At 49.2% G+C, this 22,520-nt stretch overlaps 1 protein-coding gene across 4 annotated transcripts in view; it reads right to left on the bottom strand.

Annotated features, from left to right (window-relative positions):
* The window catches only part of RNFT2 (ring finger protein, transmembrane 2), a 71,783-nt gene that overhangs the window by 47,784 nt on the left and 1,479 nt on the right, over window positions 1-22,520 (bottom strand). For 3 of the 4 annotated variants that reach the window (XM_004753309.3, XM_004753306.3, XM_004753310.3), the window contains exons 2-7: window positions 22,013-22,179; window positions 21,445-21,503; window positions 16,154-16,632; window positions 15,690-15,766; window positions 12,556-12,656; window positions 9,223-9,376 (exon numbers count right to left, since the gene is read on the bottom strand). In XM_004753309.3, coding sequence (XP_004753366.1) covers window positions 9,223-9,376; window positions 12,556-12,656; window positions 15,690-15,766; window positions 16,154-16,632; window positions 21,445-21,503; window positions 22,013-22,036 — 894 coding nt within the window. In that variant the 5' untranslated portion in view covers window positions 22,037-22,179. Of the gene's footprint in view, window positions 1-9,222; window positions 9,377-12,555; window positions 12,657-15,689; window positions 15,767-16,153; window positions 16,633-21,444; window positions 21,504-22,012; window positions 22,180-22,520 lie in introns of those variants that run through there. The other variant, XM_045073564.1, reaches the window with a different exon arrangement.

The raw sequence follows: 22,520 nt of genomic DNA, 5'->3' as shown, positions 1-22,520 counted from the left end.
ACGTACAAGCTAGGTTTTTAGTTATTTCCACTTAATAGTAGGGGTCAGAGTGTAGGGTATGCATGTTTCTGGAACAAGAATTTTGCCCTTTTAACTAGGTCTGGATTAAGTTAATATATAAAAAAAGGTTTCCCACTTATTTTTATATTCTCAGGGTCTAGGATTGCCCATGTCAGCCAGCAGGTCCCGAATAATGTCAGGGGGACTGGGGGGGGGGAGAAGTGGTCATGAACTCTAGGTTCCAAAGGAAGGTAGTAAAATGGGGGTGTGGTAACGCAGGTTGAGGACGAGCACTTTCAACAGGGTGGACAGGGAGGTGACATGGTTTCAGAATAAGTGACACTGGAGCAAGACTTGAATGATGATGGTAAGGAGACATCCATGGGGACACCAGGGCAAAAACTGCCTCAGGTGGAGGGAATGGTAAGTGCAAAGGGAAGGCACTGGGTGCATCGGGGACACCTCGAGGTTGCCGGTGGGCTGGTCCAGCGTGAACAAGGGACAGAGTCATGGCGGATGAGGTCAGACAGCTGGGTAGGAGTCAGAGCAGGCAAAGCTAAGACGTATGGATTATATAAGTTATCTGGATTTATGATGACAAGGGGCTGCTCTGGGCATCCAGCCCGTGTGATGGTTTAGGGTTGAGGTTGCTGGCCAGTGGTTCCCATCCTTAACCCCATCCCCATCTCTGCTGGCCAAAGAACGTGGCTCCCCCGGGAGGCCCAGGTGTGAGAAGATTCTCGACAGGTGTCTGGAGGCACCCGGGAACTGGCTGCTCACCCAGCCTCACACGCCAGGGACCACGGAGCCATCAAGCAAATCCAAATGCCACAAGCCCTTCCAGGATCACAATTATCATATTAAAAACCAACCGACCCTCTCAGAGGATGGCATGAAGGCGCAGGACAGAGCAGCTGTGCTGTGAGCCATTAGGGGTCCCTGACAGATGTGCTCTTTTCCCCCTCCCCCCTCCCAGCTGCAGATGAAGACCCGTCCTTTTCTTCTGCCCAGACAAGGATTGATGAGGATTCGGAAGAGCACTCAGACAGGCAAGGAAAGGCTGTGAACCTTTTCCAAGCCTGTAATTTATCTTGAGGAAACTATTCACATCACTTTTTACAGGTTGGATTATGCTCTGACCTGGCACATTAATCTCGCCGAATAAAATAATAATAATCAGAGAAAGGGAGCTGGACAGTTGCCAGGGAGGCATTAATAATTGTCGCCCACCCTCCGGTGGCACAGGGAAAGGGTGTCGGGTCCCATCCCCGCCCCCTCGCCCCCAGAAGTGCCTGTCTGAAGAAGGAAGTGAAGGAGCCTCGGTCTGAACTTGGAATTGTGTGTAGATGGTGTATGGGGACCCCTCTCCCTAATCAGCTCGGAGCAATTTCCCAAACCACCCCAGGGAGCGTCCCCAGAAGGGAATATGGAATATGGCTGAGTAACTCAGAGCAGGGGGTTCTGCAGCTAAACTCCCCGAGTTTAAATTAAATCCCTGCTCAGCCACCTACAAGCTGTGTGGCCTGGGGCTATACCCCCTTAACCTCTCCCTTTGCTCCTTCTCTCCTCTGGAAAACATGGATAAAATCGACCTGCTGGAGTGTAAAATGGTATAGCTGCTGTGGAAAACAGCTCGGCAGTTCCTCAAAAAGTCAAAGAATGGTCCCATGACCCATACAACAGAATATGATTTAGCCGTAAGAAGGAATGAGGTCCCGACACCTGCTACAAAATGGAAGAGCCCTGAAGACATTATGCATAGCGAAGGAAACCAGGCACGGGGTCAGACAAGAGATGATTCCACTTATATGAAATGTCCAGAACAGGTAAATCCACAGAGATGGGAAGCAGATTAGTAGTAGCCGCCAGAGGCTAGGGGTGCGTGTGAGGGACTGACCATGAGTGAGGTGGAGAAGGCTCCATTTCGGGTGACAAGAAGGAACCAGACAGAGGTTGACAGGTGCACATAATTGTGAATATATTGAATTGTAGACTTGACAATGATTATCAGTTAACTTCATAGTCTGTAAATAGGACTTTGGTAAAAAAAAAAAAAAAAAACCCACAAGAACAGCAGCACTTGCCTGGTAAGACAGATGTTGGAAGGACATGAATGTCTGGCCCATTCAGAGGGCTGACTCCACGTGAGCTCGTCCTACTGCTAGGGGTTAACTGTGAGGTTTGTGATCTTTGGTATGTGATTTCCCCCAGTTTCTGCTCCGTGACAAGAGATCAACATCTATCATCCCAGGATTAAGACTGAATGGGACAATGTCTTCTGTAGACTATGAAGTCCACGAGTATGGGGATTTTTGTCTCCTTTGTTCACTGATCTAACCCCAGTGCCTAGAACGGTGCCTGAAACACAGTTGGCATTCAGGCAGTATTTCCTGAATGACTGATATCACCTAACACAAAGCCTAGCTCCTGGCAAGTGTTCAGTGATGCCGGGCCACATTTATTATCATTAGTTTGGCTTCCAGGTTTCTTTGAGGCTCCCTATATGGTCCTTTCCAGCATGTAGAAGTACTACTTTGCCTTGTGGATTTCTGTGTCTTCATTAGAGTTCTTTGGATAGTTACCAAGTACAAGAGATTTGAGCTGAGCTGGAAAAGGAATTTAAGCTCTCACTGCTGGTATAAGAGGAGGTGGTAAGATTTAGTATAGCTGGCTAGACTATCAACTTATTCACTGAACCATTCATCTACCCACCTGTCCATCAGTCCATCCATCCATCCAAATATCCACTCATTCATCCAAATATCCATTCATCCATCCATCCATCCATCCAAATATCCACTCATTCATCCAAATATCCATCCATCCACCCACCCATCCACCCATCCATCCGTCCATCCATCCATTCATCCATCCATCCATCCATCCATCCATCCTCCCACCCATCCATCCAGCCATCTAATTCATCCATTTATGGATATATCTATTAACCCATACACCTACCCCATACACATATAATAAATGCTTCTGAGCACATATCAGATGCTGGCGACCCATTGACAAACAAGCTAGATGCATTCATTTCTGCTGTCACAGAGGTGACAATCAAGCAGAGAAGGTGAACAATTAAGCCAGCAATCATAGTCAGGGTGGTGAGTGCTAGGAGGAATATAGGGTGCTCTGGGAGTCCTCCTCAGGGGTGCCGTCCCTAGCCTGAAAGGCAGGGAAGGTTTCTAAGAGGCTGTGATCCAAGGAGCAGGAATCAATGACAACATGAAGCAGGGGACCGGTCTTTGAGGCAGAAGGACCAGCAGGTGCAGTGGGTAGGAGACTGGGCACCACATAACCCCCTTTGGAAACTTTCCAATCAGTTATGGCTCAGTGCCTCGGGCTTCTTATCTAGAAAACTGGGTAAGGAGAGCATTGGCCACATGTTGGTACTAGTGGGCGTGTATACAGACAGGAAAGAAGTAGAGTCTGGCTGATACATAGAGAACAGGGTGAGGCGCAGGGGGGAGGGAGAACCAAGTGTAAGGAGAAGGCAGGTGGACAGGTAGGTGGGGCCAGCGGTGGAGAGCTGCAAAGCCTTGCCTGCCTCCTCTCCAGGCAATCACCAACCAGCCCCTTGTTTCATCCCATATCTATTAAGACTCTTTATCTTTGCAGTCTCTCAAGCGAGGTTTTGTTAACATCTCAATTTTCCACAGGATGCAGTGTGTTCAGGGACATAAAATGACTCACCCAAACCCCCATGGCTAGAATGCGATAGGGTCAGGAGAGGCCCAGGAGCTCTGGCCTGTGGTCCATTCAGTGCCCAGCAGGTGATCTCCTGCAGTGGCCACAGCCTTGGGACTTAGAAGATAAGGATTTTTACTCTGATTCTTAAAACTGACTGGTTGGGCATCTCATACCTCATTCAGTCTCAGGAGAGTCAGTGAAGAAATGTCGAAAGACCCCTGTTCCCTAGAACCTGTGGATGTGACCTTATCTGGAAGGGGGGGCTGGTCTTTGAAGAAATTATTAATATTCTTGGCATGAGGAGAACATCCTGTATTATCCAGGACCCTAAATGTAATCACCTGTATCCTTATAAGAGACAGGGAGAGGAACACTTCATACACAGAGAAGGCCACGTGGCCACGGAGGCAGAGACTAGAATGATGAGGCCACAAGCCTAAAACACCAGCAGCTACCAGAAGCTGGAAAAGGCAAGGAATGGATCCTCCCCTACCATCTGGAAGAAGTGCGGCCCTACTGACAACCTTGATTCCAGCCCAGTGACACTAACTTTGGACTTCTGGCCTCTGGAACTAGGAGAAAATGAATTTCTGTACTTTAAAGGAACCGGACACACAGTGATTTGTTATAGCAGCTACAGGACCCTGACACTGACTTTTCCATCTAGAAAGAGGCAGTAATGAATTCCCTCTCAGAGGGCTGATGAGTGCCTGAAGGGAGTCAGGACATGACAAAGAATCTAGCAAGAACCAGACTGCACTGTGGTAAGTAACCATTAACCACCTGTTTTCCTGACCCTTCTCCCACATCCACTTTGAGGTACAGCATGGGCCATGAAGCTGGGAGCCCTGGGTGGGAAACCCAGCTCCAGCACAAAGTGGTAACAGCCGTGGGACCCGAGAAGCCATCTGTCCCCTCAACCTCCCATCTCCTATCCATCAAGGCGAGTAATGGTAATCCACCTAAGAGGAAGAGCAAGGGGCCACGTAAGGTAATTCATCCATGAAGGGCTCTTAGCACAGAAGTTTCAGGTACACAGTTGGTGCTCAATAATTGTGAGATATTATTATTATTCCAGGCAGTCGATGCTGAGCTAGCTTCTTCATGTGGCTGGGTTCACGTCTCTTGCCCTCACTGGACACTGAAAAGTTTTCCCATCTTATTTCTGTCTGGAGATAATCAACCAAATTGATTGGGACTGCGTGAGACTCCAGTTTCTCCGCCATGTCGCTCACCCATCTGTTTACAGAGCCCTACTCTCTGGGCACCGCCATGCTAGGTCTTACAGACAAGCCGGGGGGATAAAACGGATGTTCTGTATATGGGAAGATGGAAGTGAACTTAATAATCACAGAAACAGGTAATCCCAAAATGTCACAGTGCTATGAAGGAGAAGGTTCAGGAATCTAGAAGGGACTTTTGAGTGGAGGCCCCCAAGGACAAGCAGTTAGGGCCACCCTCCGACCATAGCAGCCCAGGCTGGGGAGGAGCTCGGACTGAAGCCAGTGTAGAAGCAGCAGCAGCCCCTCCTCCTAAAGTGTGTAATTTGAGAAGCTTGTTACCCCCACCCCTGTGAAAGCACCACCACAGCCAAGACAGTGAACATATCTCTCAGCCCCAGAAATTGCAAGACCTGATGTGCTTTCTGTCACCTTCCATTTCCTAGACTAGGCACACTTTTTTTGGAGTATGGTTTCTTCCACTTAGCATAACTGGTGACTATTTTAAGATTCGTTTATGATGTTTGTATCAATTCAGTTGACCCTTGAATGATATCGGCATCAGGAGCACTGGCTTCTGTGCCATCAAAAATCTGCATAGAACTTCTGATGCCCTGAAAACTTTACTAAAAGCCTACTGTTGGCCAGACTGTTTACCAGTAACATAAAGCCGATTAACACATATTTTGTATGCTGTACGTATTTTACACTGCGTTCTTACAACACAGTAAGCCAGAGAAAAGAAAACGTTAAGACAATCATGGGGGGGGGGCGCGCTGGGTGGCTCAGTCGGTTAAGTATCTGCCTTCGGCTCAGGTCATGATCCCAGGGTTCTGGGATGGAGTCCCGCCTAGAGCTCTCTGCTCAGCAGGGAACCTGCTACTCCCCTGCTTATGCATTCCCCCTCTTTCTGTCAAATAAATAAAATATTAAAAAAATTAAAAAAAAAAGAAAATCATAAGAGAAAATAAGTTAACAATCCTGTACTGTATTTATCAGAAAAACTTCATGTGTAAGTGGATTCTTGTAGCTCAAGACCGTGTAATTCAAGGGTCACCTGTAGTTCATCCCTTTACATGGCTGAGTTGTATTTTGTGGCATGCAGACACCAAAATTTGTTTCTCTGTTCACCTATTCATGGAAATTTGGGTGATTTCCGGTTTATGGATATTACAAATAAAGCTGTATGAACATTCACACAAAAGTCTTCAGAAGGACGTGAGCTATCACTCCTCCTGGGTGGCTGTCTCTGGGTGGGAGGGCTGAATCCTACAGCAGCTGGATCTTTCACCTTTTAAAAAGCTGCCAAACTGGCTTCCAAAGCAGATGGTACCACTTACCCTCCCACCGGAAGCGGATGAGTTCCGGTTCTCCCACAGCTCTGCCCACACGTGGTATGTGGTGTGGTCTGGCCTTTTCACCTTGGCCACCATCACCCAGGTGCTTGGCACCTCACTGTGGTTTTCATTCCTAAAGACTGATGAGGCCGAGTATTTTTTCAGGTACCTATTTGCTACTGGTAGATCTTCGGTGAAGGGGGTTTAATTCTTTTGGCTGTTTATTAATTGAAGAAGTTTAATACATCTACTCTTTATAAAGGGGTGGTCAGGGTTTAGGAAAGGCACCCAGGGGTAGAGAAACTTCCACAGGCAGGGAGTTATTATCCCCCTAGGTTGGAAGGGGTGAGAAGAGGGTGTAATTATTAGCCCCCGACAGAAAGCTGTCTGCGGAGGGCTGCCCATGGTGGGAACTGTGTGTTCAGAGCTGTTTCCCATGTCTGTGAAAGGGAATGGTAGAAATGACAGTACTTACTCCATGGGGTGGTGCAGACTCAATGAGCTTACGTGTATAAAACACTCAGAACAGCAATGACCAGAAAGATGTCCCCATCCTGATCCCCTAAAGCTGTGAATGTTCCCTTCCCCAGCAAAGAGGACTTAGCAGTTGTGCCTAAGTTAAAGATCTTAGGATGGGGAGATTACCCTGGATTCTCTGGGTATTCTCAGTGTGTATAGTGTATCTGGAGGGGCCAGAGGAAGACATCCAGTACAATTATTATCTCCATTTTACCAACAGGGAAACTGAGCCACGAGAGGCTAAGTAATCCACCCGAGGTCACGTAGCTGAGAAGGGTTATAGCTGGGCCTGAATGCTGACGTGCCCGATGCTAAAGTTCACGTGTCTAACCATCGGGCCACGCTGCTTCCCACTGTCAAGTCCCTGCTGCCGACCTGGTACTCGGCGTGAGCTTGGGAGGCAGAGGGCAGTGGTGATGATGGTTTTAGGAAGGGCAAGTGGGGAGGCATCTCAGGACTTGCTGAGACTTGTCTGTTGTTGCTCTTCTTTCTTCTCCAGGTCTCTTTTCTGTCTTTACGCCATTTTAGATTCCCTGGTCCTGCCTCTGGGCATCAGACCTGTGACTTCATCTAAGGCAACCACCCTAGCCTAGATTTTGGTTCACTTGAATAAACCATGTGGTGGGTAATGAAGGTGAGATGTTGGGGGGGGGCAAAATCAGACAGACTGCTCTGGTGTGAAATAAGAAGAAATATTTCTACTGGTCTCCACCTCCGGTTGCTGACAATGAGCTCCTAAATCCCTTGGAATTTCCTGGAGTATCTTTGGTTCTAATGAGGTGATTCCTGGTAGGCTTCTAGAGTGGGGCTGGTCACCAGAAAAACCACACCGTGGTAGAAGTTTAGGACTTTCAGCCCTACCTCCCTTTTTACAGAGATGGGAGAGGGCTGGAAATGTAATGATCAATCACGCCTATGTGATATGGCCTCCATAAACATTTCAGTCGTGCAGGGTTCTGAGAACTCTGGGGTTGGTGAACATGTCCACAAGCTGGGGGAGTGCTGTACCCCAACTCCATGGGGACAGAAACGCCTGTGCCCAGGACCCTTCTGGACCTCACCTTATGTGCCTCATCTGGCTATTATTCCTCAGTATCCTTTATCATACCCTTTATGATACCATAAGCAGGTAAATGAAAGTAAGTGTTTCCCTGAGTTCTGTGAGCTATTCTAGGAAATGACTGAGCCTGAGGAGTGGGTCAGGGAACTCTGATTGATAACCAGTTAGTCAGAGCACAGGTGACAGTCTGGCCTGGCAGCTGGTACCTGAAGTGGGGTGGGGACAGTCTTGTGGGACTAAGCCCTTCATGTGTGGGATAGGATCCTATCTCCAGGCAGAGAGTGTCAGAACTGAGTTGAACTGTAGGACACGGAGCTGCGATCAGAGCATTGCCTGACGTGTGGGGACACCCACACATGTGGTGTCAGAAGTATTGAGTGTGTGAGAGAAGGGACATGGCAGTGTTTTTTTGATGCACTTGGCCAATGGCTTTGGGCTCTCAAGATGGACAGCCAGCTCCAACCTGCTCTCCTGCCAGCCAAGGCCTGTGATGAATTCTGGGCTTTCTGAAGTTGAAAAGATGGCTTCTTTTAGAGAGTGGAAAGTAGGAGTCTTCAGAAATTTTTGAGTGCATCTCCCTCTGCCCAGATTCCCTTGCTTCGAGTCTTCTTACAGAGGCACTGGCGTTAATTAACCCTTAAAGATGATGTCTTTTCCCAACTCTGCCCAGTCCTCGTAATTGCAAGTTACCTACCACAACACCTGCCTGCAGGCCTTTCCTGCAGTCAAAGCACCCCTGCCACCACACCCCAGCCTGTGGTGTGGCAGGCATCCCTAACATGGAGTTTGTTTCTTCTGAGCCTCAGTACCCTTTAAAAAACAACACTCCTAAAGTCACAGAGTTGAAACCTAAGACAGCCATCCTTCCCTGGGAGAAGCAGGACCCAGGGCAGGTCAACATGCTTTCTTCCTTTCTCAGGTGACATTTAGATGAAAATCGCATGAAGGGCAGTTTTGAACAATGAAACTCAGAAGTGCCCTTGCAGGGACACCTGGGTAGCTCGGTTGGTTAAGCCTCTGCCTTCCTCTCAGGTCATGATCCCAGGGTCCTGAGATAGAGTCGCACATTGGGCTCCTTGCTCAGCAGGGAGCCTGCTTCTCCCTCTGCCTCTGCCTGCCTCTCTGCCTGCTTGTGCGCGCACACACACTTTCTCTCTCTGACAAATAATAAATAAAATCTTAACAAAAAAAAGAAGTGCCCTTGCCGAGTAGAGGATGGTGGTGACAACAAAGAATACACTTGGACTCAGGGAACAGTAAGGGGTGGGTGACAGGCTCTGTTTATTTCATATGGTGATATCAGCTCTGCCCATACCTGCTCTTAAGGTGCCCCAAGTCCCCCATATGATCGGCTTGACTGAGGCTACCTGTGGCCACAGCCAGTGCCTACCTTGGACTTGACAGCCAGGATGATCTTGGGCAGGGCCACGACGAGGCACTTGAGGGCGATGGTGACATACTTCAGCACAAAATCAGCAATGCCCACAATCCACAGCAGGTCGAAGAAGTCAAGTGTCTCCAGGTTGGGCTTCAGGAATATGAGGCTGGTGGAATGGGTGGGGGAGAAATGGCTCAGAGAGTCCAGATGCTCGCTTAGGATCCCTGGCCCTTGGCGGCTCCTTCTATCCATTCTGGGAGCCTTGTAAGTATCTGTAGACAGGGCCCTGAACTGGGAATCAGACATCTGTATCCTGTTCCTGAATCTGCTACTAACTTGCTGTGCAACCTCGGGTGGGTGTCTTAACCTCTCTGAGCCTCCATTCCCCTAAGGGCTCTGCAGCGAGGTTGGCCAGGAGCCTCATTAGTTAAGGTGTCCTCCAGTTTTATGAGTCCACAACAGGCTTCACTAGAGGAAGCAAAAGGGAGGGAGGCAGGTAGGCTGGCCAGCACTATGCAGGGAGGAGAGCAACGGATGTGCAGACACTGTGTTAAGCTTTCTGCTCACGGTGTCTCATTGTCCTGCCTGGAGAGCTTGGAGAGGTGAAGTAAGTGGCCCAAGGTCACATGGCATGATAAGCTTATGGGCATTGATATCAGATAGTCCTGAATTTGAATCCAGTTTCCTCCATTTATTGGACCCTGGGTGAATAATGTTATCTCTGTAAGCCTCAGTGTTTTTCTCTGCAAAATGGGATTCATTCCCTCCTTCACACTGTTATTGGTGGGATTCGATGAGATAACAGACATACTACAGACCTGCCACGTGGAGCAGTGAAAAGAACAGCAGCTCTACAAGGTAGGCACTGTTAACGACCCCATTAACAGTGAGGAAACGGAGGCACAGAAAGATAAAGTAACATACATAAGGTCCACAAATACTAAGGGACACAGGTGGATACGGACCTGGGTTGTCCTGGCTATAGTTAGCGCTTTCAATCTTTACCCCATAGCAGCGCTACTCAGAGTACATAAACCCAGTCTACCCAACTTACCCAGGGTAGTTAACCTCACACTCAGTTTTTGCACTTACCTTGTTAAACACAGACAACAAGCCATTCTCCAACTTTGACCACACTTCGAGTCACACACTCTCTACCGTCTCTGAGAGTGATGATATTATTCATAATAATAACATAACAGCTAGGATAGCTCGGCTGTTGACATCATTGCTGGCTGATCCTACAGACTTTACATGTCTTAACTCATTTCATTTTCCCAAAGACCCTACGAGGCAGGTGCTATGATTATTCCCATCTGAGCTCGAGAAACTAGAGCACCAAAAGGTATAGTCGCCCGCCCACAGCTCTTGGGCTGGAATGAAAGCCAGGATAGGAAGCAGCATCCAAACTGCACTGGTCCACTCACTTTTCCTCCTGCTGGATTTGAGGCTCTGAGCGAAGGCCACTCCAAGTCCTCTCTGTTCCCCGTAAAGCAAGGAACAGTGCACAGAGCCCAGCGAGGATGCTTTCTGAATGCTTCTGACCTATTCTGCTGGGCTGGCAGGAAATAGCACAAACTGGGCCCTCTTATTATATAAAATACAATATATAGAAGATATACATTATACACATCTCCCGATACCATCTACGTCCTTTCGCATTCTAGTCTTGTCTCTGGAGGACGCCTTGCTTCCAGGTTGGAGCGGTCATCCACGTCATAACTCAGGGAGAGGCTAGAAGCTCTGAGTGCCCTTTGTCTCGCTCCTGTCCTACCCTGGGACCCTGGGCTGGTTGGCTCTGCTTCTCTGTTACACTTCTGTGATGGCAGTACAATGAACATCTGCCTCCCGCTTTCATTCACAGACACCAGCTGGTGTTAGACTCACCTGTCTGGGTTGTAGTTCACCATTTTAGGTTTTTTTTCCCCCTGTTTTTGCTTTTTGGAGAGCCAAAGTGTTTTTGCAGATTGATTGCTGAGTCTACTTCCTTCTTCTTCTTCTTTTTTTTTTTAAAGGTCTCATTTATTTATTTGAGAGAGAGCACAACTTACGACACACACGCATGGCGGGGGAAAGGGCACAGAAGAAGAGAATCTTAAGCAGACTCCACACCCAGGGCAGAGCCTGACATGGGGCTTGATCCCAGGACCCCGAGATCACGATGTGAGCAGAAACAAAGAGTCAGATGCTTAACAAACTGCACCACCCAGGTGCCCAAGTCTATTTATTTTTTAACGTTCACTATTAACTTTAATGGACTTTAATTTATCATGAAAGAATAGTATTAATTATGAGAGCGTTATGGTATATCCGGGTTTCAGTTTGCCCAGTACTCTTCCTGTATTATATCATCTGGCCTTCCAAATAATTAGCCTGTCAGGTGGATAAGGCAAGAATCACCTGGTCCCGGTTTCACAATGGGGAAACTGGCATAAGGATTTTCCATTATTTGCCAAAGGGCACAAAGCTGATAAGTGGAAGGATGCTGGTCATCAGATTTCAAATCCTAGGAAGATTCAAACTCACTGTCAAAGACTGCCTATCAGGACTAAGGCTCATTAGGAAAAACTTCATGAAGCTGCAGTTTCCCCACCTGTGTATCGGGGCCAGCAATACCCTGCCGGGTCACTGGGAGGGTAAAATAAGATAATGGCTATGGGTATCACTTACAAACACACTCTAGACTGATGACATTATTACGGAAAGGGGCTCAACTCTGTTGCTTTTCTCCTAAGCTTTTCTCTTTCTGTGCTGCCAGTTTGACACAGCCCTGGTTCGATAGGGGCACAGAGGTCTGAGCCTGTGAATGTGATCATGCCCAAAGAATGGCATGAGCTGGGAATTCATCCATGTTTCTGGGAAACGCTATCTCCTCCACCCTCCACCCACCAGGACCTTGATAATCTGGGCTAGACAATAAAGCAGCGTGTGCGATGTATCTTGATGCCTTAGAATTGACTCCCCAAATTGCTTTTATGGAGGGGTCCCAGAAAGCAGAGAAACTGCCCGTTCCTCAAAGTCCATTTTTAAAAGGGACAGACATGATTTGGAAGCCTGGCTGGAGTTTCAGCCTAGTCCTACAGGCCCTTCCTGGTCAGCCCTCTCCCACCTACCCACTGCGTGGTTACTAGGAATCGTAAATCACACATGTGGCTTGTGGTATATTTCCACTAGAGAGCTTTGCTCCAGCACGCATATATATATATATATGAGAGGGTGGAATTGAAAACTTATAGATGACACAGAGCTGCTGCATCGTTCTCAAATAAAGGAGCTATGTGCCCCAAGCCCAGCAAAGAACCCCCCCACCTTCCCGCCACAGGTCAGACCCCCCTGCCCACTCACCTGTTGTACAGCTGCTGGGAACTGAACGTATAGAGCACATACAGGGTGTTCCCCGCCAGAAAGGCCAAGATCCACAAGATGACCAGCACCGATCTCTTTTCCTGGAGACAAAGCAAGAGACTTGTAGGGATGCTACAATGTCAGAGGTGCACATCGCAAAACATTCCAGAATGTTCTCTGACAAGTGGCCACTTTCCCTTTCTTAAATGTTTAGAAGAAGTAGGGCTGATGGTGAAGGGAAGGGCACTGGCATCTTCCCATCCCACTGGAACCCAAGGGGTGGTCCCAGAGAAGGTGACAGAAATGTGGAACCTGCTATGTGAAAAAGCAGGAAGTTTTCTATGGTTAGCATGGATTCTGGAGCCAGACGGCCTGGGTTCAAACACTTGATCTGTAACGGCAGGGCTGGGCAAGTTGCTGAAACTCTCTGTGTTTCCCTCTCCTCATCTGTAAAATGGGTACATAGTGGGACTCCATTAGAGTTGTGAGAACCGCTTCACAAGAAATGCTTAGAACGGTGCCTGCATGCAGTCAATGTTGGTTCACAGTTCCTGTAAGGAGATCTGTAAGGACTGGGGACGCACAGAGCGGGGAAACAGTTCTTGCTCAAGGGCACATGTGTTACGCCTCAGTACCCTCACTTGAAAACAAGAGTTCTGCTAAGGAGGAAGGAAAATCCAAAAACACAAACTTTCAGTCTGGTATGGGCTCGTGTTTCGACTCACTAAATGGCAGGATGTAGGATTCAGACTATACAACCCAGCAGTCGATTCAGATCTATAGGCTGGCCAATTCTCCTCTCCCTTTTTCTAGCCTGGACCTCGGGGTTATTCTCCTGGCCTGACTGTTCAACGCAGGGCCATGGTCACAGGCTTCAGTTCAAGCTCACACACGTGGCCAACAAAGTCTTTCCCCAAACCACCCCTATTTCTTTCTCCAGCCTCATTTCTGATTAGTCCCCAGAAAGCCAACTGGAAAACCTTCTTGGTTTCCTGTTTTCCTGTAGCTTCTCAGACTGAGAGCCATCCTGGGGAATACATAGAGGAGGGGCCGGGCAGGGTGTGCTCCTGCCTGTGAAGTCTGGGAGACTCATGCAGACCCCTGCGCTGCTGATTCCCAAAAGCTCATCTTTTCCTAGATCAGGGCAGCTGCATTGCTGGAATGAGATGAGGTCATAACTTTCTCAGTGTAACCTTCCCTGCGGTTTTGGTAAATGCTCCGTCTCCAGACACAGCTCAGTGTCTCACGCATGGTTACAGAGCACATTTCCATAGGGTAGACAAAATAAATGCATCTCCATCCACCCATTATTCCAGGAGCGGTCAAGGTTAATGACCCTAGAAACCACCTTCAACCAAACAACTGCTCTTATCCATGTGAATGATCTACTCAGCGGCCCTTCTTACTCCAATAAATAATGGATTCCAGTTTAATCCCCCTGTAAATCCAAACCAGAGGTGGAATACGGAGAATTAGCAATGCCCTGAGAAGCCAGACTCTGAAGGACAAAAGGGGAGAGTTCTCCAGCAGTAAGCTGATATTTCTAAACTTACTAAGGGTCATGCAGAATCTCTTTCATGGAAAACGTGTGTATAGACAGGCAAAACATCAGCTGTGTCTTCACAGGGTTCAATGATTTCTACCTACAACATCTATCCACAGATAGAGGCATCCTCTGAGCCCTAAAATTTAAGCCAAGGTACCATTTGGATATTTCTGTATTTGAGGGAGAGCCCCCCAAAGTGTGCTACCATAGTTCTGTTCAGCCTGCTGTTCTAATAACAGCAGGAGGAGTCTGTATGAAGAAGATGAGACTGAGGGTCAAGAAGAAACCTATGGTTCCAGGCCCAGCTCTGGACCTCAATGTGCTCGAGTGTCAAGGGGAGACTGAGCTGCCTTCTGTGTCTCACAGAGGCCCAGATGGTTTTAAGAAAGCACCAGAAAACGATGGAGAGAAGGACCAGAGAGCATGGTGGCTGTTAGGGGATCACACGCAGAGTAGAAGGCATAGGCTTATTAAAAGTAGCTCAATTAAATGTTTCCTGTACGCCAGGCCCTGTGCTAAACACCTCCTAACACTATCTCAGTTGACGCCCCCCCCCGACGCATGTATGAAGTTGGTGTGAATGGTTTACTTTCCAGGGTGGCACCGGAGACTGAGATCACCAAGGTAACCTATCCTAGGGCCTGTATGCTGGTGGCCAGAGGAGCTGGGATTTCAGCTGGGGGTGAACACAGCCTGTGGGCCTGAGGCCTGGGTTGACAGCCTGACACCACCACTTCCAGGGACTGTGTGACCTCATACACAAGGCACTTAGTGTCTCTGAGCCACTGCTTCCTCATTGGGAAAATGAGCTAAGAAGGATTCTGCCTCCCTCCTGGGCTGCTGAGACAAATCTGCAAGATGAGCTCCGCCGGCCGCCCAGTTGTGTGCTGGGCCTGGTTAGTGCCGCACGGAGGTTAGATGGTGGTGATGCTGGATGGTGAAACTGGTGGACCCGCAGCATCAGCAGGATGGCCTCAACCGTGGGAGTGGCCAGGTAGATAAGGGTGCATGGGGGAGACACTGCTGTTGGGAGGGTGTGGGAGAAGGACAGCACAACTGGGGATCTGCCCAGGAGTGGCAGGCGGAAGAGGGGCCTCCTGGGGACGGCCCCATCCCAGTCCCTATCACCTAGTCCCTATCACCTGTGGCTATGTTAGTGGAATTTAGATGGTTAATCAGCTAACCCTGAGATGGGGAGACTCCTGGATTTTCCAGCTGGGTTCAGTGTAATCTCAAGAGTCCTTAAAAGCAGAAGTGGAGACAGAAGGGAGGGTTCTCAAGTAGATGTGACTACGGACAGACAGGTGGGCACAGAGGTGTGGCGTTGTGGGCTTGGAGGAGGCGGCAAGGGGCCACGAGCCAAAGAATGTGGGTGACCTCTAGAACGTGGGAAAGGCAAGGCAAGGTAATCTCCTTTGAACCCTCCCAAGAGAATAGTCATGTTGACAGCAGATCTTCACCTGGAAAGACCCACTTTGGACTTCTCATCAACAGAACTATCAGGGAGTAAATCTGTATTGTTTAAAGCCATGGGGTTTGTGGTCACGTGTGACAGGTGCCTAGGAGACTGGATTGCTGGGTGACTCACCTTCAGAGAGACCTGTTCTCGAAGCGTGGAGTTGGCGTAGGCGAAGGTGCTGGCCATCCCGATGCACACGGCAATGCCTGCGGGACAGAAGAGGTCTGCGCCATCCTCTCAGACTCCTCGGGCCCGGCCCTAGCTTACTAGGCACCGTGTGCAACATCACGAAGTCACTAACCTCTATTCCTTCATGCCAACCAAGCAGCAAAGGAAGTTTCTGCAAGGCCAACGACAACCCCCACTGGACAGAGAACGCCACAGGCTCAGAGAAGGTGAGTGACTTGTCCCAGGTCACACAGCTGCCCGACCAGGCTTGCCATCCAGGTCTGACTTGGAATCCCACATTCTTAAGCACTGGGTACCATGAAGGCCTCTGCAACCCTGCCCTGGCCTGTGGGATGAAGGGCCCCCGACCTGACAGGTGAAGCCCCAGGCTGCCACACCTGCGATGCCCCCACGCCCGGACTCACCAAGCTTGTGTTGGAAGCACACTTTGGCCAGGAGGATCAGGATAAAAGGTAGCCCCTTCTGGAGCCAGCAGACCACGGCCTTCAGCTCGGACAGGGCAGGGGCAGGCGTCCCTGGCTGCTCGTCGCCCCCCTCATCCGAATGGGCACGGTGGTCCCCACCCACGTGCTGCAGCAGCGAGCTCCCACGGTGGCCACTGTGGTGGAAGTGGTGGTGGGGCTGGCGGTGGTGGTAGGCGCCCCCCTCGCCCCGGCCCCCGGCCTCCTCTCTGGACGTAGGCATCTGGATGAACACGTCTCCACCTCCGGCCGACGCCCCCAGCACCAGGCTGGATGGGAAAGGGGTGGTCGGCAGGCTGCCCGCTGGGAGGCCAGGGAGACCGGAGAAGAGCGCGGGTGGGGAGGCCGACTCTGCCTTCAGACTTTCAAAGACACCGCCTTCATCCACGCTTGCCTCAGAGCTGAGTGCTTGGCTGCGATTTCTGGGCCAGGGAGGAAAAGAGAGCCCCATCAAGTCAGTAGGGAGAGAAAGACGGCACCCCCATAGAGGATTGGGGAGCAAATAACATCCCAATATTGTTTCAGGCTGAAATGCCCCCCCAACATTCCTCTGTTGAAGCCCTAACCCCTGGACCTCAGAAAAGCAACCATATTTGAAGATGAGGTCCCTACAGTGGGTGATTAAGTTAAAAGGAGGGCTTTAGGGTAGGTCCTGATCTAATATGTCTAGTGCCTTTACAACAAGAGATTAGGACATGGACACACACAGGAAGATGATCATGTGAGGACGCCGGGAAAGGAGGCAGCCATCCGCAAACCAAGGAGAAAGGTTTCAGAAGAAACTGACCCGCCCACACCTTTATCTTGGACTTCCAACCTCCAGAATAGTGACACGATAAATCGATAAATCGCTAACTTTTAAGCCACCCAGTGTGCGGTATCTTGTCACAGAAGGCCTGGAAAACTGAGACAGCACCAACAACAGGGTCATAATCTTCCTGGAGAATTTACTGTGTGCTAGATACTTTTCTAACGGCTTCCTGTTGATTGAATCATGACACCCTCCAATCAACCCTGTGAGTTAGGTACTAATACAGCCCCACCTTACAGATCAAGAAGCTGAGGCACAGAGAAAGTAACACGTCCTGAGTCACACAGCTGGTAAGGGACAGAGCAGGAGAGACTCAACTTAACTCTAGAGCCTGATTTTTTTTTTTTTAAAGATTTTATTTATTTATTGACAGACAGAGATCATAAGTAGGCAGAGAGGCAGGCAGAGAGAGGAAGCAGGCTCCCTGCTGAGCACAGAGCCTGACGTGGGCCTCAATCCCAGGACCCCGGAATCATGACCCGAGCCGAAGGCAGAGAGAGGCTTTAACCCAATGAGCCACCCAGGCGCCCCCAGAGCCTGCTTTCTTTACTACTCTACTCTACTGAAAAGCCAACACAGATTCTATGATTCTAGAATAACCTCAGGAACCCAGGGACCCTGGCCCTGTATTATTTGGTAACTCCCAGTTTCCAAGAGGGCCCGGCCTTGGTCACAGCTGGTATTTGGAGGGTAGCAGATAGTAATCTCAAGAAGAGGGCTGCCTGGGTGGCTCAGAGGGTTAAGCCTCTACCTTCAGCTCAGGTCATGATCTCAGGGTCCTGGGATCAAGCCCTGCATCAGGCTCTCTGCTCAGTGGGGAGCCTGCTTCCCCCTCTCTCTCTGCCTGCCTCTCGGTCTACTTGTGATCCCTCTCTCTGTGTGAAATAAACAAATAAAATCTTTTAAAAAAAGAAAAAAAGAAGACTCCACAGAAGAGCCCACATTCAAACCCCAGCCCCATGCTTTCTAGGGGCCTTAGCAATCTGGCACTCACTTTTCTCACCGGAAGGTGGTAGAAGCACCATTCCTCTACAGAATTCCTGTGCGATCGAATTTAGCACAGCCTTTTCAGTGTACCCAGCTCAGAGCACGTGCTCAATTTATGGGAACGATGACCTCAAATCTTTCTAGAGGGACCCCCAGGGCCAACTGCCTTCTCTAGTTCCAAGCATGGCCTCCTGTACTGGCACCTGGCTAAGGGTTCTGTGGCTCTCTGAGAGATGTTGTGGAGGAGCAGAGAGCCCAGAATTACCCCTACGAGAATGGAGAACCCCAAACAAGGTATGCTCTGCCCCACACCCAGGAGGTCTGGAGGTCATCTCTCTTGGGCTTGCCCCCTTTTCAAATGGGAGCACGATGTGGAAACAAGAACTGATTTGCTAGGTGTGCACCTGTCACACCTGTCGGGGGAGGAGCAGAGAGCCTCCCTCCCCTTGCTCGCCTCCAAGGCACCTCCCAGACCTCTAGGGTACTTAAAATATGTCACGACCTCACTGATGTGAGAGCTGAGTTCCAGCCACCCTCTGTGGGCCCCACAACCTGGGGTACGCAGTAGGTAGTCAGTAAACGTGTGCTAGTTTTCATCCAAGAGCATCACACTAGACTGCATAATCTCTACTTGGAGACCAGGATCATTAAAAAAAACACGTATTTGATTATCTCACTGTCCCACTAAAAGGGCTTCCCATTCTAAACTTCCTTCTGCAGGCTCACATAAACACTACCCACTGGGATGAATATCATTCCCATTTTACAGATTAAAAAACCAAGGCTCAGAGAGACAAAACTGTCAGATGCTCTGGATGCTCTGGGTCCAAACTCCAGTGCCATCATGTGCCTTGTTCTCACTGCCCAAGGGCTTCCTACCGCAGGGTCTTTGCACAGACACTGGGATGTCTTCCCACCCCCAGCCCATCCCACCTGGGTCACCTATGCTCATTCATCAGATTGCAGCTAAAATTTCTCCTGCTTGGTGGTGTCCTTTCTACCTCCCAGACAATGACAGTGTTTTCACTCTATCCTGACCCACTGCCTGGTACTGTCCCCAACTGTCATTTCACTGTCTATCTGTGACTCTCAACCTTGAAGGCACTTTATAATTGCTCAGGGGAGCTTCTGAAAAATACTGGTGCCTAAGACCCAGTGTTAACCAACTGAATCAAAATCTTTGGGGGTGGGCCTTGACATCTCCAGTTTGTGAGATCCCTCTAGGTGATTCTAACGTTCAGTCCAGCACCAAGAACAGCATTTTAGCCTAGGCCTTGCTCCAAGAGGTCAAAGATCACGATTATTTGTTCCTACTGTCTCTCTCCTGCCCAGCACAATGCACCAGGCACACACAGCATCGTCAATAAATACTATTTGAAAGAATGAATGAATGGGCTTACTAAAAGCACTGAGAAGGCCTGCAACTGAAGAAAAAATTAATTTTGTTGAAACTTAGTGTTTTCCAACCTTATCTGACCATGGGATTCTTTTATTCTGTGGGAAACCTATTACCATCTTGGAGGACACTTGTGAAACCCAGCAGGGGAAATGCTGGCCTGGAGAAGTCTCAGGGCTGGCTTCTCTAGCTCCATAAACTTGACCTGGGAAGTAATGATCATAAACCTGGTGCAAGGGAAGGAGCTTAGAGATGGCTACCCATTCTCCCTCCCCAAGGCCTATCCCTGCTGGCTCCCCAAACCCACGAGATGTATGGTCCTACTCCCTTGGGCTTGGGATAACAATAAAAATAATATTAGTAACAACAACAACAGACACCATGGCTGTGACCCTCAAGGGGCCGTGAGCTTTCTCTGCACTTTAAGAAACTGAGCTCAGAAAGCAGTAGTCCTGGCAGGTGCCCATGCTGACCCACCTAGGGGACAGCCTCTCTCCGCCAATGGGCCCTAGAAAGCCTTCCTGGCCCCCTGAGCTCAACAGCATGGAGTTTACTGGGCTCAGGGGGCCTCTAGAGCAACCAGCGAAGACTCAACCCACCAAAGGGCTTTTTATAGCGGGCCTCCTTTCCCTGGGCCCCTCCTCAGTATCCAGCTGAGATTTCAGCCTAAATGGGAAAGCATATTCCTTGGAGGACCAAGGCTGTGCTTCCAACTTAACCATTTCAGGGCTAGAATTCGAGGCAGCCCAGGAGAAGAGGATCGACCCAGATAGGATGCAATCATTATGTGGGGACACAAAGCTTGAATGATGGGGGGGTTGAGGGTGGTGATGGGCTGGGCCTGAACCTCAGCTTGTTGCTTCCTGGCTATGTGACTTCAAGCAATTTACTTCCCCTCTCTCAGCCTCAGTTTCCTCAACCATAAAAAGAGCGGTAAAAATAGCCCCGGACTCATCAGGCTAGTGTGAGGGAGGTGCAGAGTCAGCACGCAATACATGGTGGCCATTATTTTTCTGCTGCAGTCTCTGCCCACCAAGACCCCATGGTTCACTCAAGAGCAGATGGCGATTCTGTCTTCAGAAGTTAGAGAAGTTCCAAGAGGCACGCTTATTACAAGCCAGAGGCCGTGTTTGTGCATTTTCATACTCTTTCATCAACAACCCTGAGTTTTATTATGGATTTTATCGGGGGAGAAACTGAGGTCCAGGGGTGGAATCCCTTGCCAAAGGCACCACAGGTAGAAAATGGCTAAGCTGGGATTTTGGCTAAAGTCCTCTGACTTAAGGCCAATGCTCTTCCTTGTAGAACTGGCAGGGTTGATGATGTAAAACTCAGTTTTAATGGGACTGGTAGACACACTATGACCTCGTCGTCAACCTTGGGCTTGCAGCACCCCCTCCCCCATGGGATGTGAAGATGAGAAGCTCAGCTCCCCCTCCTGGGATGTGTGTGTAGCACAGGTGGAGAGTGTTAGCATGAGAATACATCTCCATGGTGTGGAGTCTCTCAAACTTCACTAGACAGTAATGCTAGCTCATGAGTGTTTTCACAGATTTTTCTATTTATCTATATGGCACCTGCTAATAAAAGCTGTGGCCTGTGCTTACTCCTTGTCTCTTCCTGCCTCCTGACAGTGGTGCCTCCTGGTAAGGTGTGCCCCGCCCTCTTGGGAATTACAAATAACATTTATGTTATGTAAATATGTTAGGTAAATAATAAAAATCTTCTCTCAGCGCTGTTAGCCTCTCTGTGTCCTCACTCACTCACCTAAGTTAAAATCAACGGGAACAATCACTGATGCAATAAGCCAAGTGGATCCCCTGTCCCATAGGCTTTGGAAATTACCCTAAAGCAACAGCAAGCTGCTGTATTGAGAAGTACGTGCCATCACTGGGCAAAGCAGTTTCCAACCAGACCTCCTTTGATCATCTCACAAGCAACCCTGAAGGCTGGGTACTATTCACTCAGATTTGGGTTGCCTAAGACCACCTGAAATCCAGAGCCTCCAGATAGAACGAAACCAGGAGAGGTTTTACCTACCTTTCAGGTGGCCCGTTATCCGTGTTACTACTGTGGCGTCTCTGCATTTTCCTTAAGACCTGAAAGTCAACACATGGCATGAGGCAGAATCTCTCAACATTCCCATTGCCGGTCGGATTGCCCAGGCAACTGTAAACAAGTACTATTACTCCTACTTCGCATCCCCAGAACTCTGACATGCTGCAAACCCAGCTTGCATCTTTTAAGTCATCCAACTCTTCATTCAACATTCAATCCCAGGGAGGAAAGTGTTATCACCCCATTTTGCAGACAAGGATGTTGACACCCAGAGGTGGAGGAAGACGTCCTCATGTGAGAGGCGGCTATGAAATGCGGAGCAGGGAGGTGCTGGAGGATGGAAGTGCGAGACATGGCTTCGGCACTGATGCTGCTCCTAACGTGTGTGATTTGTGCTTGAACAAATCAGCAACCTCTCTGTGGCCTCAGATTCCCCATCTGTTAATTTGGGGGGTTGGGGATGTGGTGTGACTGAGAACCAAAGCTACCTTCCAGCCCTCACATGTAATACGATGGTAATAGGGATGTGAATTCTACGGAGACAGGTCACCTGGTTCACTGTTAGGAGCCACATGGACTTCAGAACTCCATGTTGATGATGTCTGAGCGGGGCCGGCAGGGCTCTGAAGGGGTTGTGACCCCTAGAATACAGCGATAGCGGGCCTCTCGGTCCTCTTCAGGATGCACAGGTCACCAGAGCTTACCAGACTCCAAACCCTGGAGGGAAGAGAACACTTAAGGGAACAGTCTGTGGAATGGCTTGAACCTGAAAATGTCTTAGGGTATCATGGGTAGTTCTAAGCGTATGGTTCTGTCTGCTCCCTATCTCTGGTTAGCCTCTCACTGATCCCTCTTTAGGACTCCTGAGGATGTTGTCTTAATGTATTTTGTCCTGTTATCAAACTCTGAATCCTGATTGGGGAATACAGAAAATATGTGTGAGGCCCTCTAATGGATTCCCATTGCAACCAGAATAAAATTCAAACTTTGCTTATGGCCTACAGGTTCTGCCTGATGAAGCTTCACCTGTTTCCAATCTCATTTCCCCCTACTCTTCC

Source organism: Mustela putorius, unplaced genomic scaffold (genome assembly GCF_011764305.1).
Source record: "Mustela putorius furo isolate JIRA1106 unplaced genomic scaffold, ASM1176430v1.1 tig00537248_pilon_pilon_pilon, whole genome shotgun sequence".
Classification (NCBI taxonomy): domain Eukaryota; kingdom Metazoa; phylum Chordata; class Mammalia; order Carnivora; family Mustelidae; genus Mustela; species Mustela putorius.
This window is presented reverse-complemented; position numbering and strand designations above follow the sequence as displayed.